Raw genomic sequence first — 14627 nt, 5'->3', positions numbered from 1 at the left:
TTGGTGACTCACAGGTAAGGTACATGGACAGGGCCTTTTGTGGTAAAACAAAAATAGGATGAGGGTGTGTTTGCCAGAGCTGTGGGGATATAATTGACAGGATGGAGAATATCTTGTCTGGTAATGGAACAAACCCATTATCTGCTCCCAGTGCAGGAGGCAATGATATTGGCCGGTGTAGGAGCGAGGAACTTGATAAGTTCAAGGCAGCCATAGATCGTATTAGGATTATAGGAGGGATCCCTATCATATGCGGTGTCCTGCCTAGAAGAAGAGTTGGTGAATGGTTGTCAAGGGCAGTTGGTGTCAACGACCGTCTTGACAGATATTGCAAGTCAATATCAGTCCCATTCATTGACAACTGGGACAACTTCTATGGCAGAAGGGACCTTTATGCTAGGGATGGGGTGCACCTGTCTAGGATGGAGTAGCAACCCTGGCTGGGGTTTTAGAGGCAGTTCAAAAGATATCGAAGTCTTTAAACTGCCAAGAGAACATATGGGCACGGGGGTGGAGGAGACTACAGTGGAGCGGGTAAACAAGGCGAAAGATTACAGGAAATAGTGTTAGGAATGATGACAAAACTAAATTAGACAGGAGTTTAAAACTAAACACGGTAAGGGGAGGACTCAGAACACGACTAACTTAAATGTATACTACGTGAACAGTAGAAGTATGAGAAACGAAATGGATGATATTAGGGCCTTGGTATGTACCGAAGAAATCGATATAATTGCATTCACTGAAACATGGATCAACCTAGACACACGTGAATTACCAGTCGAATACCAATGTGTGTTCATACATTCATTATTATTCTGCCCACCATAATAAAGTCAAACAGTCAGTATTTTCAACAATGTTTTTACGTGCCTTGAGAATTTGCAGTCCGGAATTCATCGATGAGGAATACAAATATATATATAATATTGGCTCAAACCTTAAATACCCTAGATCTTTCATAGACAAATGCTTAAACATTACAAAGAAAACTTTTATAGAACTGACCCCAAGCCCACCCATGACCATAAGAATATCTTAATATTACCATTTCACAAAATTTCACACATTCCTGCACAGCAAAAACCTGAACGTCAATGTGGCATTTTAAAAACTCATGCACTGTTAAACAAATGTTAATCAAGAACTCCAACAACACAATTGGTTGCATTTATAAAGTTCCTGCAAGGAATGTAATATGTTTTACTTAGGCCAGACAGGTAAAGATCTTGCAACTAGAATTAAACAACACAAATACAGTGTTAGGACAGGCTGGGAATCCAATGCTCTGTTTGTTCATTTGAGGGATAACAAGCATTGCATTGACTGGGATAATGCCTCCTCAATATTACCATGTAATTCAATTGATAGTAGGAACATCATAGAATCTAGTCTTATTAAACATACCGAAGCATTCAACATGAATTTGAGTAACGGCATGTACAAGCTGGACAATTTTGTAATTAAGAAGATTTGTGATCAGGAGAAGGCCGGGTCACTTGACCATCTGACCTGACCACCAACCGTTGTGTGCTATTTAAAGATTAGTAGGTCATTACCTAATACCTGACCATTGTGGACCTGGTCTCACCCTCCTCTGTATATATACCTTGATTTGTATTACTCTCTAGTCTGTACTCACCCCTGAAGATGTGAATTACACGAAAGCGCTTTGGGAACTTCGTGTTTCTTCTTCCTTGTGGTTATCAGCATATATATATATATATATATATATATATATATATATATATATATATATATATATATATATATATATATATTGTTGGACTAGCATACTAATAACCTTGTTACGTGTTTAAAGACCTTATTAGGCTATGACCCATTTGCGAGGGTCCCACTTTGGAAAGTAGGTAGCGCGTCTACGCCTTGGTCACTCGATATCGATATATATATATATATATATATATATATATATATATATATATATATATATATATATATATATATATATATATATATATATATATATATATATATATATATATATATATATATATATATGTGTGTGTGTGTGTGTGTATGTATAAATAAATAAATAAACAAAATAATCATAAAAAAATAAAATAAAATATAATAAAAATAATAAATAATAAAATTAATAAATATTGAAGTGATAACCGTGGTAACATTATGAGATGTTCTTATCACCACCATGCTATTGTACTATTCCAGATGATACTAAATGTTACATAATACTTCCTTGAGATAAATGTATAGTATATATCAGGTGCCTCAAAGAGAGCTCAGGTTCTCAACTGGCTCAGCCATGTTAATATTGTTATTATTATCCACTCCATCTGTGTTTTTCTGGCTAAATAAACTGTTACAATTCAATTCAATCAGTAACGCTTTAAGTTTGATTATATTGATCACTTTCACGACCTGTCAGCTTAACTAGTGGTTCGGGCAGCCACGGGGTAGGTTAGTATGTATTACACGAGCTGTCTTGTCCAGAAAGAAACATGAATGACGAAAAAATACTACTGTGATATTTGGTAGGATCCACATCTCACCTTGATGGTTGTACCCGGGACACGATGGTCAGATGTATCCTTATGCCATCTCCTGACGAAGAACTTATCCCACCAGAGACGCAGTAGGTCCTCCTCTCACTGTTCACTCACGAATTGTGCATCCTTACGCCATCTACTGACGAAATATTGAACTGACCAGACTAGTTAACCAATAAGAAAACAACGCAGAAATATTCACCAATCAGAAAACAGTTTTTACTGAACCACCAACCCTTCCCGGGCAGTTATGTGCCTCATAGTTGTGTGGCCACTAACGTGCTTCGCCACTGATCCGTAGCGTGTTTGACCACCATACGTGGTAACTGATCGTGTAAACGAGCTCTTTTGCTTATCTCTTAATTTCCTCGAAGTCCAAAGTTTCACCCTTCGCCATATCATTCCTGTGTTTTCATTGGCTAGAAGTTTCGTCGCTGTTTTCCTATTGGTTAAATGTCTGGTCAGATCGGAAACAATAATAATCGTATAGCATTATAATGTATCAACAGAAGACAACATATAATATACCGTATATAATTATTACTTCTATAATTATACACTACAGTTATCTTCATAACTATAAACTTATAAAGTGTAAGAGAGAAGATACATTTAATTTTATATACAGTACAACTTGGTTTAGGCCAGTAGTCGCTAATTAATGAACAGGTGTTAGGTGTCAGGTATGAACTTATTAAACAAATCCATAAAAGGTGGACACGAATTGACTCTTTATTATTTAAAAACATAAAATGAAGGAAAGTATTACTGTATAGGTCTCATTTTAACCCCCATGAGGAAAGTTCTGTTTACACCCAACCAACCTCACTCCTATGCTTCTTAACCTATATGCTACTCATTTGTGGCGCTGGCTTGACAGAGCGAGGCGCTGGTGATGCTGTGCCAATCTTTCCTCTCGGTGTGATCATATACAACAACACGTATGGTCGAACAGACACCAAGATACTGTCTATAATGATATTAAAACATAATTGGCGTAGGGGTTAATGTATGCAATTAGTCGTCACACCTCACCAGCTATCGTAAAGGTGTAAAAATGGCAAGAGGCGTGAGGAGAGTGACACCCACCTACATCCACAACTGAAATCAAGTCGAGGCTTTACACCGACTAAACTCCATCTGGTGGGAAATTCGATGACTCGTGGCCACTTACTCTAGGCTAATATTATTTTGTTTTTTACTCACTAATGTAGCTTATGATAGTAAGTAGAAAACAGTAACTTAGTAATGATGATAAAAGTTGAAATTTGAACTTAATGAAGGATAATTATAGAATGGATGTCCTTATGGAGTACTTTGTGGTTTATTTACTGTGCCTGTTGTGTTTACCAGATGATAGTTCACACCATGATACTAAACCTAACAATAACAACATTCACTGGTACTCTCTCTCTCTCTCTCTCTCTCTGGTATGTTGTGAAGGAAGACTTGAAGGTGGTGGGAGAAGACTCAGCTGACAAAGACGTTTCTGAAGAGGTGTTTAGTTTATTAATAAGAGTTGAATTTAACGCCTACTTACACTTCTTGATTTTGCTTTCGCATTCTGATTGGCTGATGGATGCATGGGCGGAGTCAATTGTGTGGTTTCAAGTGATATGATTGGCTCTGTTGTCTAAGTGGGCGGTGATTTGGTATCCGTCAATTAACGAAGTCTCTGAGTTATTTATAAAGAAAACGTTGAAATGAGGTAAATACTTCAGGTGATCCGAGAAAGGTGAGAGAAGGGAAGGAAGGAAAGTTAACTAGAACGAGGACATGGTTTAAGGAGATAGTGTCAGCTGGTGGCGTGGACGTCCCACTTACCTTGACGTTATCTCAGTCACAGGTGCGTCTTCCCACTCAGGCGCAGGAACACACACTGGCCGCGAAGACTGATAACACCTCCTCTTCTCATTGCCTGTCACCAGTATCACCGCGGGGTTGCAGTACACGTGTCTCTGATTGATCGTAGGCACCACCGTGTATACTGCTACTACCCCCAGCTGCGTCAACACCTCAAGGAATTTGTTAGTCATGGAGGCCTACCAGTGTAGTGTTGGGTTCTTCTTCCTGGTGTTCCTGTGTGTAGGGAGTCATGCCTGGATTGACCCTAATGACGACAGCTGTCCTGACCCCAGCGTCATCTCTCCCTGTGTCTGCTCCGTCGTACCTGGGAACAGCAGACATATTGACTGTTCTGATGTGAGAGACGAGGATGACCTGGCCTGTATTTTCTCCAGCTCTTCCCTCCCCACCTTCAAGAAGCTGACTATTGAGTATAACACTCGCCTGAGTGTCCTGAGGGCGGGGCTCCTAGGTAACGCCAGCTTCGAGGAGGTGTACATCTACGGCGGTGCCCTGGAGGAGGTAGATAGGGGCTTTCTGGCAGGAAGCTACAACACTGCCATCAGTATAGACTTCAGTTACAATTGGCTGACAGACTTTATCTTCGATGATATGTCTCTCTTCACTAAACTCAAGTCGTTGACCCTGGACGGCAACAAACTATCCTATCTGCCTCCCATCACCTCCCCAACACTCGCCTCCATCAGTGTAGGCGAGAACCCCTTCAGTACCTTAGAGCCCTCGACCTTCCAACACATGCCAGCCCTCGAGACCATCTCCATCTTCAAGACTGGACTTAACAACATCTTGGCAGGTAAACAACTTCTCTCACATAGTGTTACCAACAAGACACTAACCAATAACAGTATTACCAACAACACATTAACTATCATACAAATGGACGATTAAGTTAGGTTAAGTTGCTAGGGCCAGTACTAACATGGATCACCTTGTTACAGGAACGTTCTCAGGCCTGGAACACCTCACCTGGCTCTCCCTGGGGGAGAACCTACTCACACACATACACTCCAACGCCATCCAGTTCACGGAGCCGGGAGCCTCCCTCTACCTCGACCGTAACAGCATCAAGTACATTATCATCGACGCTATTGGAGGTGTGTAGAACATCATTACAGGAATATAGTTTAATTACAGGTGTGTAAAGCTTTATTACAGGTCTGTGGAGCTTAATTACAGGTGTGTAGAGCTTTATTACAGGTGTGTAGAGCTTTATTACAGGTCTGTATAGCTTAATTTCAGGTGGGTAGAGCTTTATTACAGATGTGTATAGCTTAATTACAGGTGTGTAGAGGTTCATTACAGGTGTATTAAGGCAAGGCTAAAGTGAGAGGTAGGGAAGAAAATGTTTTCTCTCTCTTTCACCCTTCCTTCCTTCCTCCCTCCTCTCCCTCACTCTCTCGACATCTCACTGGCGTCTCTCCTTCAGGCCTCACCAACGGCGCCCTCTATGTGTACAACAACAAGATCGTGGAACTGGAGGAGGATATCTGGAGGCCGATGTTAGAGGCTGGCAACGAAATCGACCTCAGAAGTAAGTTGACCTCCACTTTAGTATCGGAATCGGAACATAAGCGATCGGGAGACTTGAGATAGATACTCTGTTGTTTGTTATCGGTATATTTTTATCCTTATCGGTATAATTAATGTTCCGATATCGTAGAAAAGTTAGAATTCCTTGAGATCCCTAGATACTTAACAACCCCAGATAAACCACTGAAGTCCCCAGATATCTCACCCCACCTCCTTCCTCCCCCAGATAACCCCCTGACATGCGGCTGTGACATCGCCTGGCTCCTTCACGACCCTACGCTTCTCTCCCTCATCAATCACCAGACGATCTGTGTTGATGGGACTCTTTTAGTTGACATAAATCCTGACGACATTGATGCTATATGCTAATTCTTCTCCAGGATAGGATAAAAGGTAACACTTGACTGGATTACTATGAATAAAAATACCCAAAATTGATATACTTGTTTTATTTATATCAGCCCAGGTAAATTTACAGGTTAACAAGGTAGAAATGATATTAAGGGTATAATTAATGCTTACCTGGTGATTACAACCCTTGGTTTATTTCACCTGATGATTAAGCAGACTAATGCTTCCTGGAGGATTAGGTTAGGTTAGGGTGTTTAATCATCAAGTGAAATAAGCTGCAGGCGATCCTTTCTTAGAAACAAACGTCTAAAATTAATTCATATATTTAAACAATGTTATTATTATTATTATTATTATTATTATTATTATTATTATTATTATTATTATTATTATTATTATTATTGCTTTTACCATCTCACCTTCCGTGGTATGTTCCTCTTGTTTGTGTTGTTTGTGTATCTCTGAGTTGTTTGCTTCACTACGGCTCTCTCAACACCTGCTATTTTCCCAGGAGCTTCAGGTGAGTCTTTATCGTGGAGAGAACTTTTTTTTTCCTTGTTGACGATGAACAACGATGCCATAGAGAAATCCGACTGCGAGAGAGGATAATGATAAGTAGGAACCTTAAGCCAAGTAAACAATGTGTTTTTGCTCGTAACAAGGCTAATAAAATTTCTTGGCCAAAGGAGTGTTAGTTACAAGACTAGGAGGTCATCCTAAAACTGTATCTTGCGCTTGTGAGAACACACCTGGATTATGCAGTTCAGTTCTGGTCACCGTACAGAATGGATATAATCCTTAAAAAGAATTCAGAGGAGAATGACAAGACTAATCCCGGGCATTAGGAACCTTGAGTATAGAGACAGGTTAAAGCATCTTTAAAGATTTTAATTAAGAATATAAGAATATAATTGAGGAAATTGCAGGGCTCCATTATTCTCCATACTGGGCAGTCCTGTTTATAATTTCAACACCTTTTGCTCATATAAGACCAACCTATGTTTGAAGTTTATCTGAAGTATTCGAGTTAATGATGATATTTGTAACTTGTTCCATCTATCCACTACCTGTTTCCAAACCAGTGTTTGTTTTATTTCACTCAAATCTAAATTTTGTCAAATCTCTAAAACCATTGTTACGAGGTTCGTCTTAGTTGATAGTTTGAGTACCTTTGTAATGTCCCCTTTGTTTAGCTCCCTGCTTTCCACTTATACACTCCATATCAAGTCGCCCCTCACTCTACGTTCATCGAGGAGTGCAAAATTGATGCTTTAACCGTCTCCCTACACTCAAGGTTCCTAATGCCCGGGATTAGTTCCCTGTCATTCTCTCTCTGAATTCTTTCCATGATTCTATATCCACTTGGTAACATGTGGTGACCAGAACTGAACTGCGCAATCCAGGTGTGGTCTCACAAGATAAGATACAGTTTTAGGACGACTCAATAGTCTTCATAATTCAACACTTTGTAAGGAACTCAAGTACTTTATTAGTTTTGTTACGAAAGTATACAAACGACATTGTTTACTTCTGGCTTAAGGTTCCTATTTATCATTACCCCTAAATTTCTTTAGTCGGATTTTCATGGAAAATGTTGTTCATCTGGTATCTGGTTTCCTGTTTTACATCTCCTCACTGAGTACTTTGTATTTGTCGACGTTGAATTTCATCTGCCATTTTCAGACCATTCAAAAATTTGTTTAGATCTTTCCCGTAGTTTCACGAGTCCTCGCTGGGATTTATTAACACGGCCCCATTTTAGTGTCATCAGCAATTGCCAAAGCGTTGCTCCAGCGATATCTATGTTGTTTATGTATATATTGAATAATACTGATCCAAGTATAGAGCCCAGAACTCCACTGTGATGTTGCTCCAATGGGACTTGAAAGCGCTAATGCTCACTCGCAGTTCTCGTCCTGTAACCACGCCCTAATCCATTTAAGGAATATCTCTGGATGCTGTGTGCTTCTACCTTCAAATTAGTCTTCGGGGACTCTATGAAAGCTTCTACAAAGTCGAGATATACCACACCAATGGTGCCTCGTCCACCGATTCGAAAATCGATGAAAAGAATGTTAAGAGATTGATAGACATGAACGCCTCATTGTGAAGCCAAGGAATCAATAATCAATCGGTGCTTCAGGTGATTTCGGTAGAGTTTGAAATGATTACCCAGTAATTTGCCCAGCCATTGATGTTAGACCATTGAGTTAGTAGTTGAGGATAGTGATCTATCCCTTCTTAAAAAATCTTCGGTATTGAATTACTCCGCTATACCCAGGATTCTGGTATCACCTGTTTTTAAGGACATGTTAAACTACTTGCTATAAAGGCCAAGCTCTTTTCCTTACATTCCTTTGTTACTCTGTAAATATCTCATCGACTAAGCGACAGTTTTAATTTGTTCATTTGCTTACTAATATCGTTATTGTGTCACTACTATCTCTTAACGGTTTTCTACTATCTCAATAGAGTCGTGCCTCTGGGCATTGCGTTTAAATTTTCTGTAGAAAAATCCGTTGAAAAATATTTATTCAAATTATTGCTCATTTCTCTCGTCAGCATTGTAGAGCTCACAGGTATCTGACCGTATCATTCAATCTTTCTTTGTTTTAGCTTGATACATTTGTAGAACTTTTGGGCTTGTCTTCGCCTCTCCCTTGTTATCCCCTTACCTCATTATTCCTCCTTTTGGCTTCTTCCTCGGTTTTAACCCCACTGCCAATACCTTATAATAATCCCGGAGGTAAATTTCGCCAATGATTTATCCTTCTACCATAGCCTTCCTTTGGCCAATGATGTTTTTTGTAATTACTATCCATTTAGGTAATATTGTTGTCTGATCTGAGTTTTTGCAGGCGTTCTGCCTTTGTGCATTAAGTAACTCACGCCTAAAATTGTCGAACCTGGCAACTTCAGATCCGGTATCAGGTTTGGTGTCATCTGTCAACGTCAAGGCGACACCCTCCTCAGCTACCCTTTAAAAATGTCAAGTTTGCCTTCTGAATCTGGTACTTGAAAGTGAATTTTCCAAGTACGCCTTCCGCTGCGAAAAATCTAATCTCGAATCTAATTTCTTTTTTGTGATCGCTGTTTGCAAGTTCGTTTCAATCTCGGATGATTGCTAATGAGGTTTTCTGTTCGACAGAACTAAATCCAGCATATTATTACCCGGCAGGTTCTTTATTATATGTTGACTTAGAAAAACAGTCCTGATCGTCTTGAGAAAATCCTCTGATTCTGAGTTACCCGAAGGTCAGTCCAACTATTTGCCAATATGTTGAAGTCGCCCATCATAAGACTTTGTTGTGGGTTCTGCGCATATTTCATCCCAGATAAGTCGCTCATTGACGCTATCAAGATTGGGGGTCTATATATTGATCCTCAGATTAATTTTTCCCGACCGTCGATTAATTCTATCCAAATTGTTTCCTGTATTCCTCAGTTTTATTTCTTTTATTTATTTCACTTTCAGATTATCCCGACATGATTGCTACTCCGCCTCTTTTCCTGGTATGTCGCATCGCAGGTGGAAGGTCTGTAACTCGTAACCTGGTATTCGACCGGTAATCTGCCGTGTCTAGGTTGATCCAAGGTTTGAAAGTGAATGCTATTACATCGATTTTTCGGTACATCCCAAGGCCCCAATATCATCCATTTGTTTCTCACACTTCTACTGTTCATGTAGTAGACATTTGCTAGTCGTGTTCTGAGTCCCTCCTTTATCATGTTTTAGTTTATACCCCGTTCAATTTAGTTTGTCATCATTCCCAACACTATTTCCTGTAATCTTTCACTTTGTTTACCTGCTCCCATTGTTTACCCGGCTCACTGCAGTCTCCACCACCGCCGTGCTCATATGTTCTCCTAGCAGTTTGGAAAGATTAGTGGATGAATGGAACAAGTTACCAATATCATCATTAACTCGAATACGCTGAATAGCTTCAAACATAGGTTGATGCTTATATGAGCAATAGGGTTGGGTGTAAACAGGACTTTCCAGTATGAGCCAATAGGCCCGCTGCAGTTTCCTCCATTCTTATGTTCTTATGTTCTTATGTGGCTATTTTATGCTGACATTTCCTCGAGTGATCTAAATTCATTGGATTTACTTTGTATACGGAGAGTGTATATAGACAGTGTAGGTACATAAACAATTTACATAGACAGTGTATGTATACAAGCAATGTACAATACATTACATTGCCAAGCATTTATCACACGAATTTAATTGGGAGAGAGAGAGAGAGAGAGAGAGAGAGAGAGAGAGAGAGAGAGAGAGAGAGAGAGAGAGAGAGAGAGAGAGAGAGAGACTCTACCACTAACAAGATAATATGAAAGGTTTATCACCAGAATGGCCTGCGTGTCGTCTATTCTTCACTGAGGAATGCAGCATAATCTGTGTTGGGTCCACTACCGCCTACACCACTACTACTTTTACCACCTCCCACGGTTACTGGACACCCTTAAATGGGATAATCCTCGGGGGAGATGTCGAGTAATAGCTCCAAAAGTACCTTCAAGGATTAAGGGATGATGTTTGAAGGGGGATATGTGTAATTTGTGTAGTGTTGCCAATAAATCAGTAATTGAATTTTGATGTGTGTGTGTGTGTGTGTGTGTGTGTGTGTGTGTGTGTGTGTGTTGTCATCATCAAGGCGTGGGGTACCTAGTGCTCGATGTGGGTCGGTTGAGAGCCACACACCCCTTTGTAGCCGCGCCCACTGACTGCCCCTCCTTCCCTCCCCTTCTCCTCAATCTCTCCTCAACTCATGGTATTTGTTTATCATACCATGGGGCCTTCCCTCTACCACTATAGCCCCTCCAGCCCCCTCATTAGTAGAGTCCTCACTTCCATCTTCTATGTTCCTTCCTCATCACCTCCTGAGCCCTTCCCCTCACCCCCATGCCCCATCACCAAGTCCCACAATCACCTCCATGTTCTCACCCTCCCTACTCCCCCTCCACACTCTCCTCACCTTCACATCTCACACCTCCCCACTCCCTCCTCACCTCCAACCCCTCATCCCCACACCCCCCTCACTCCCCAGGAGAGTCAACAGGGGGGTGGACATCAAGGATCTGGTAAGCATGACTGTGCTTGGGTCCTGTGGGTCTGGTTAGTACCTTTTTGTCCTTCTTGGTATGACAGTGGGTGGTGATGGGGCGTGGCAGGGTGTGGTGGATGGTGGCAAGGTGTGGTGGGCGGTGATGGGGTGTGGCGGAGTGTGGTAGGCGGTGGCAGGGTGTGGTAGGCGGTAGTGGGGTGTGGTAGATGCTTAGGGTCTGGTGTGGTAGACAGTGATGGGGTGGTAGGGTATGGCAGGACGTGCTGGGTAAAGAAATGAAAAGAAAACAATAACAATTATATTATTCCATAGAAATTATTATACAAGGCAAATATAATTATATACAACGAATTATACATTATTATAGGATGGTTGGAGGGGTAGGAGGGAGGATGGGGGATGGGGAGGAGATGGAGGAGGAGTGGCAGAGGAGGGGAGGGGGAGGGTCAAGTCGGCCTTCACCTTGAGATATTTAGAGGACTAACCGAGCCATCCTTGTGGGTCTCTGCCTGAATTTATGTCTCTCTGTGGTGGCTGCCTGGCGTGTGTGTGTGTGTGTGCGTGTGTGTGTGTGCGTGTTGTGGAGGAGGTGCTAGGGGCGTGTCTGTGTAAACTCTATGTGTGTAGGCTTGTGTGTGGGGGGAAGATAGATATGCTTGCGTGGAATTGAGAACAAAATCGCATCTAATCACACATGGGAAAAAAAATCGATAATATTACACTAGGAAAAAAAAAAACCCACACGCATCACTCATTAACATTTACATCCTGGGGAAAAAAAAATCGCAGCTATTAATATTAAGGTATCTTGGTTGAGAATCTCGTTCATACTAGAAATAAAAACAGTAATTGGTCTTTCAGTGGATAAGGTCGAAGGTGACAGGTGAGCAGTGTTAATTATGTGGAGTTTATACCTGGTTTGATTTCTTCTTCTTCTTTGTTAGCTCTTCCTCTTTCTTCTTCTTAGTTGTTCCTCCTCCTCCTCCTCATTCATCATCATTTTCCTGTTAAGCCTGCTGGAGATTTATATAATTGCCTATAATCAAATGAAGAGCATAATTTCTCTCAAAAAGATAATAATAACAATGATGCAGAAAGAAAGAAGGAGAACAACAACAACAACAACAACAACCAAACATGAACTAAATAACAATAACCAAATAAACAAGAAAACAACCAAACATGTAAACAAACCAGTAAACAAAAAAGTAGACCGGCAAACAAAAAAACAAAACAGACAGATATACAAACATACATAAGAGACAGATAGAGACAGTGAGAGAAATAAAGAGACAGAAAGACAGAGAAAAGAGACGGAAGATCAGAGGTTACGTAGGGACAGATGACCACCACAGCAGGGTAACACAGCTGGTTGTGCCGAGGTGTTAGGCTACAGACGAGGACGAGGGGAGGAGGAGGAGGGAGAGGACAGGGGAAGAGGAAGAAGAGGAAGAGGAGGAGGAGGAGGGAGAGGAAAGGGGAAGAGGAAGAGGAGGAAGAGGAGGAGGGGAGGAGGAGGAGGGAGAGGACAGGGGAAGAGGAAGAAGAGGAAGAGGAGGAGGAGGGAGAGGGAAGGAAGAGAGGGAGAAGAGGGAAGAGGAAGAGGAGGAGGAGGAGGGAGGAGGGAGAGGAAAGGGGAAGAGGAAGAGGAAGAAGAGAAGGAAGGACGAGGGAGAGGAAAGGGGAAGAGGAAGAGGAAGAAGAGGGAGAGGAGGGGAGAAGGGGAAGAGGAAGAGAAGAAGAAGAGGAGGAGGAGGAGGAGGGGAGAGGGAAGGGGAAGAGGAAGAGGAAGAGGGGAAGAGAGGAGGAGGAGGAGAGGGAGGGAAGAGAAGAGGAGGAGAGGAGGAGGAGAGGGAGAGGGGAAGGAAGAGGGAAGAAGAGGAAGAGGAGGAGGAGGAGGAGAGGGAGAGGGGAAGAGAAGAGGAAGAAGAGAAGAGGAGGAGAGGGAGAGGAAAGGGGAAGAGGAAGAAGAGGAAGAGGGGAGGAGGAGGAGGGAGAGGGGAAGGGGAAGAGGAAGAGGAAGAGGAGGAGAGGGAGAGGAAAAAGGAAGAGGAAGAAGAGAAGAAGAGGAGGAGGGAGGAGGAGAAAGGGGAAGAGGAAGAGGGAAGAGGAGGAGGAGGAGGAGGGAGGGAGAGGAAAGGGGAAGAGGAAGAGGAAGGAAGAGGAAGAGGGAGGAAGAGGAGAGGAAAGGGGAAGAGGAAGAGGAAGAGGAGGAGGAGGAGGAGAGGGAGAGAAAGGGAAGAGAAGAAGAGGAAGAGGAGGAGGAGGAGGAGAGGGAAGGGGAAGAGAAGAGGAAGAAGAGGAAGAGGAGGAGAGGGAGAGGGAAAGGGGAAGAGGAAGAGGAAGAAGAGGAGGAGGAGGGAGGAGGAAGGGGAAGAGGAAGAGGAAGAAGAGGAAGAGGGGAGGAGGAGGAGAGGAAAGGGAAGAGGAAGAGGAAGAGGGGAGGAGGAGGAGGAGGAGGGAGAGGAAAGGAAGAGGAAGAAGAGGAAGAGGAGGAGGAGGAGGGAGAGGGAAGGGGAAGAGGAAGAGGAAGAAGAGGAAGAGAGGACGAGGGAGAGGGAAAGGGGAAGAGGAAGAGGAAGAAGAGGAGGAGGAGGGAGAGGAAAAGGGGAAGAGGAAGAGGAAGAAGAGGAAGAGGAGGAGGAGGGAGAGGAAAAGGGGAAGAGGAATAGGAAGAAGAGGAAGAGGAGGAGGAGGAGAGGGAAGGGGAAGAGGAAGAGGAAGAAGAGGAAGAGGAGGAGGAGGAGAGGAAAGGGAAGAGGAAGAGGAAGAAGAGGAGGAGGGAGAGGAAAGGGAAGAGGAAGAGGAGAAGAGGAGGAGGAGGGAGAGGAAAGAGGAAGGAGGAAGAAGATAAGGTGAGTATTACATGTCTGTATATGTTTGACGAGGAGGAAGAGGAAAAGGAAAGGGAAGAGGAGGGGAGAAGAGGAAGAGGAGGAAGGAGAAGAGGTGAAGAGTAGTGGTGGGGTATTACAAGTCTCTATTCTTGCCCTCTCACACTATTCTGACACTAATATCTCACGCTTTGTTAATACCTACCTTCAGTTAAGTTCCCCTCAGAGCTCAGTTAAGTCCCTCTCAGAGCTCAGTTAAGTCCCTCTCAGAGCTCAGTTAAGTCCCTCTCAGAACTCAGTTAAGTCCCTCTCAGAGCTCAGTTAAGTCCCTCTCAGAGCTCTACTGAACGCACATCTTGAGTTTAGACTGAGATTGTACAGGTGTGATCGATACTTTCACTGTTTACAAAATGTATATACTTTTATTATCTAGTTTCTGTGTTTAT

General features: G+C 42.4%; 1 protein-coding gene across 1 annotated transcript; it reads left to right on the top strand.

Moving 5' to 3' along the window:
• Window positions 1-4431: 4431 nt before the first annotated feature.
• Window positions 4432-6365, top strand: LOC121877196 (oplophorus-luciferin 2-monooxygenase non-catalytic subunit-like). Its single transcript, XM_042382810.1, has 4 exons — window positions 4432-5190; window positions 5336-5491; window positions 5824-5928; window positions 6154-6365. Exons 1-4 carry the CDS (start codon window positions 4566-4568, stop codon window positions 6294-6296), a joined length of 1029 nt encoding a protein of 342 aa, XP_042238744.1. The 5' UTR covers window positions 4432-4565; the 3' UTR covers window positions 6297-6365.
• The last annotated feature ends 8262 nt before the right edge of the window (window positions 6366-14627 follow it).

The sequence above is a fragment of the Homarus americanus genome, unplaced genomic scaffold (assembly GCF_018991925.1).
Source record: "Homarus americanus isolate GMGI-L3 unplaced genomic scaffold, GMGI_Hamer_2.0 scaffold15168, whole genome shotgun sequence".
Lineage (NCBI taxonomy): Eukaryota > Metazoa > Arthropoda > Malacostraca > Decapoda > Nephropidae > Homarus > Homarus americanus.
The sequence above is the reverse complement of the archived record's forward strand: the minus strand, read 5'-3'. Positions and strand labels throughout refer to the sequence as shown.

Bases quoted from the DNA above. Each gene is read 5' to 3' on its own strand.
- LOC121877196 (XM_042382810.1), top strand. From the start codon at position 4,566: ATGGAGGCCTACCAGTGTAGTGTTGGGTTCTTCTTCCTGGTGTTCCTG. The intron at 5,191-5,335 runs GTAAACAACTTC...ACCTTGTTACAG, and splicing joins ACTTAACAACATCTTGGCAG to GAACGTTCTCAGGCCTGGAA. The intron at 5,492-5,823 runs GTGTGTAGAACA...TCTCTCCTTCAG, and splicing joins TATCATCGACGCTATTGGAG to GCCTCACCAACGGCGCCCTC.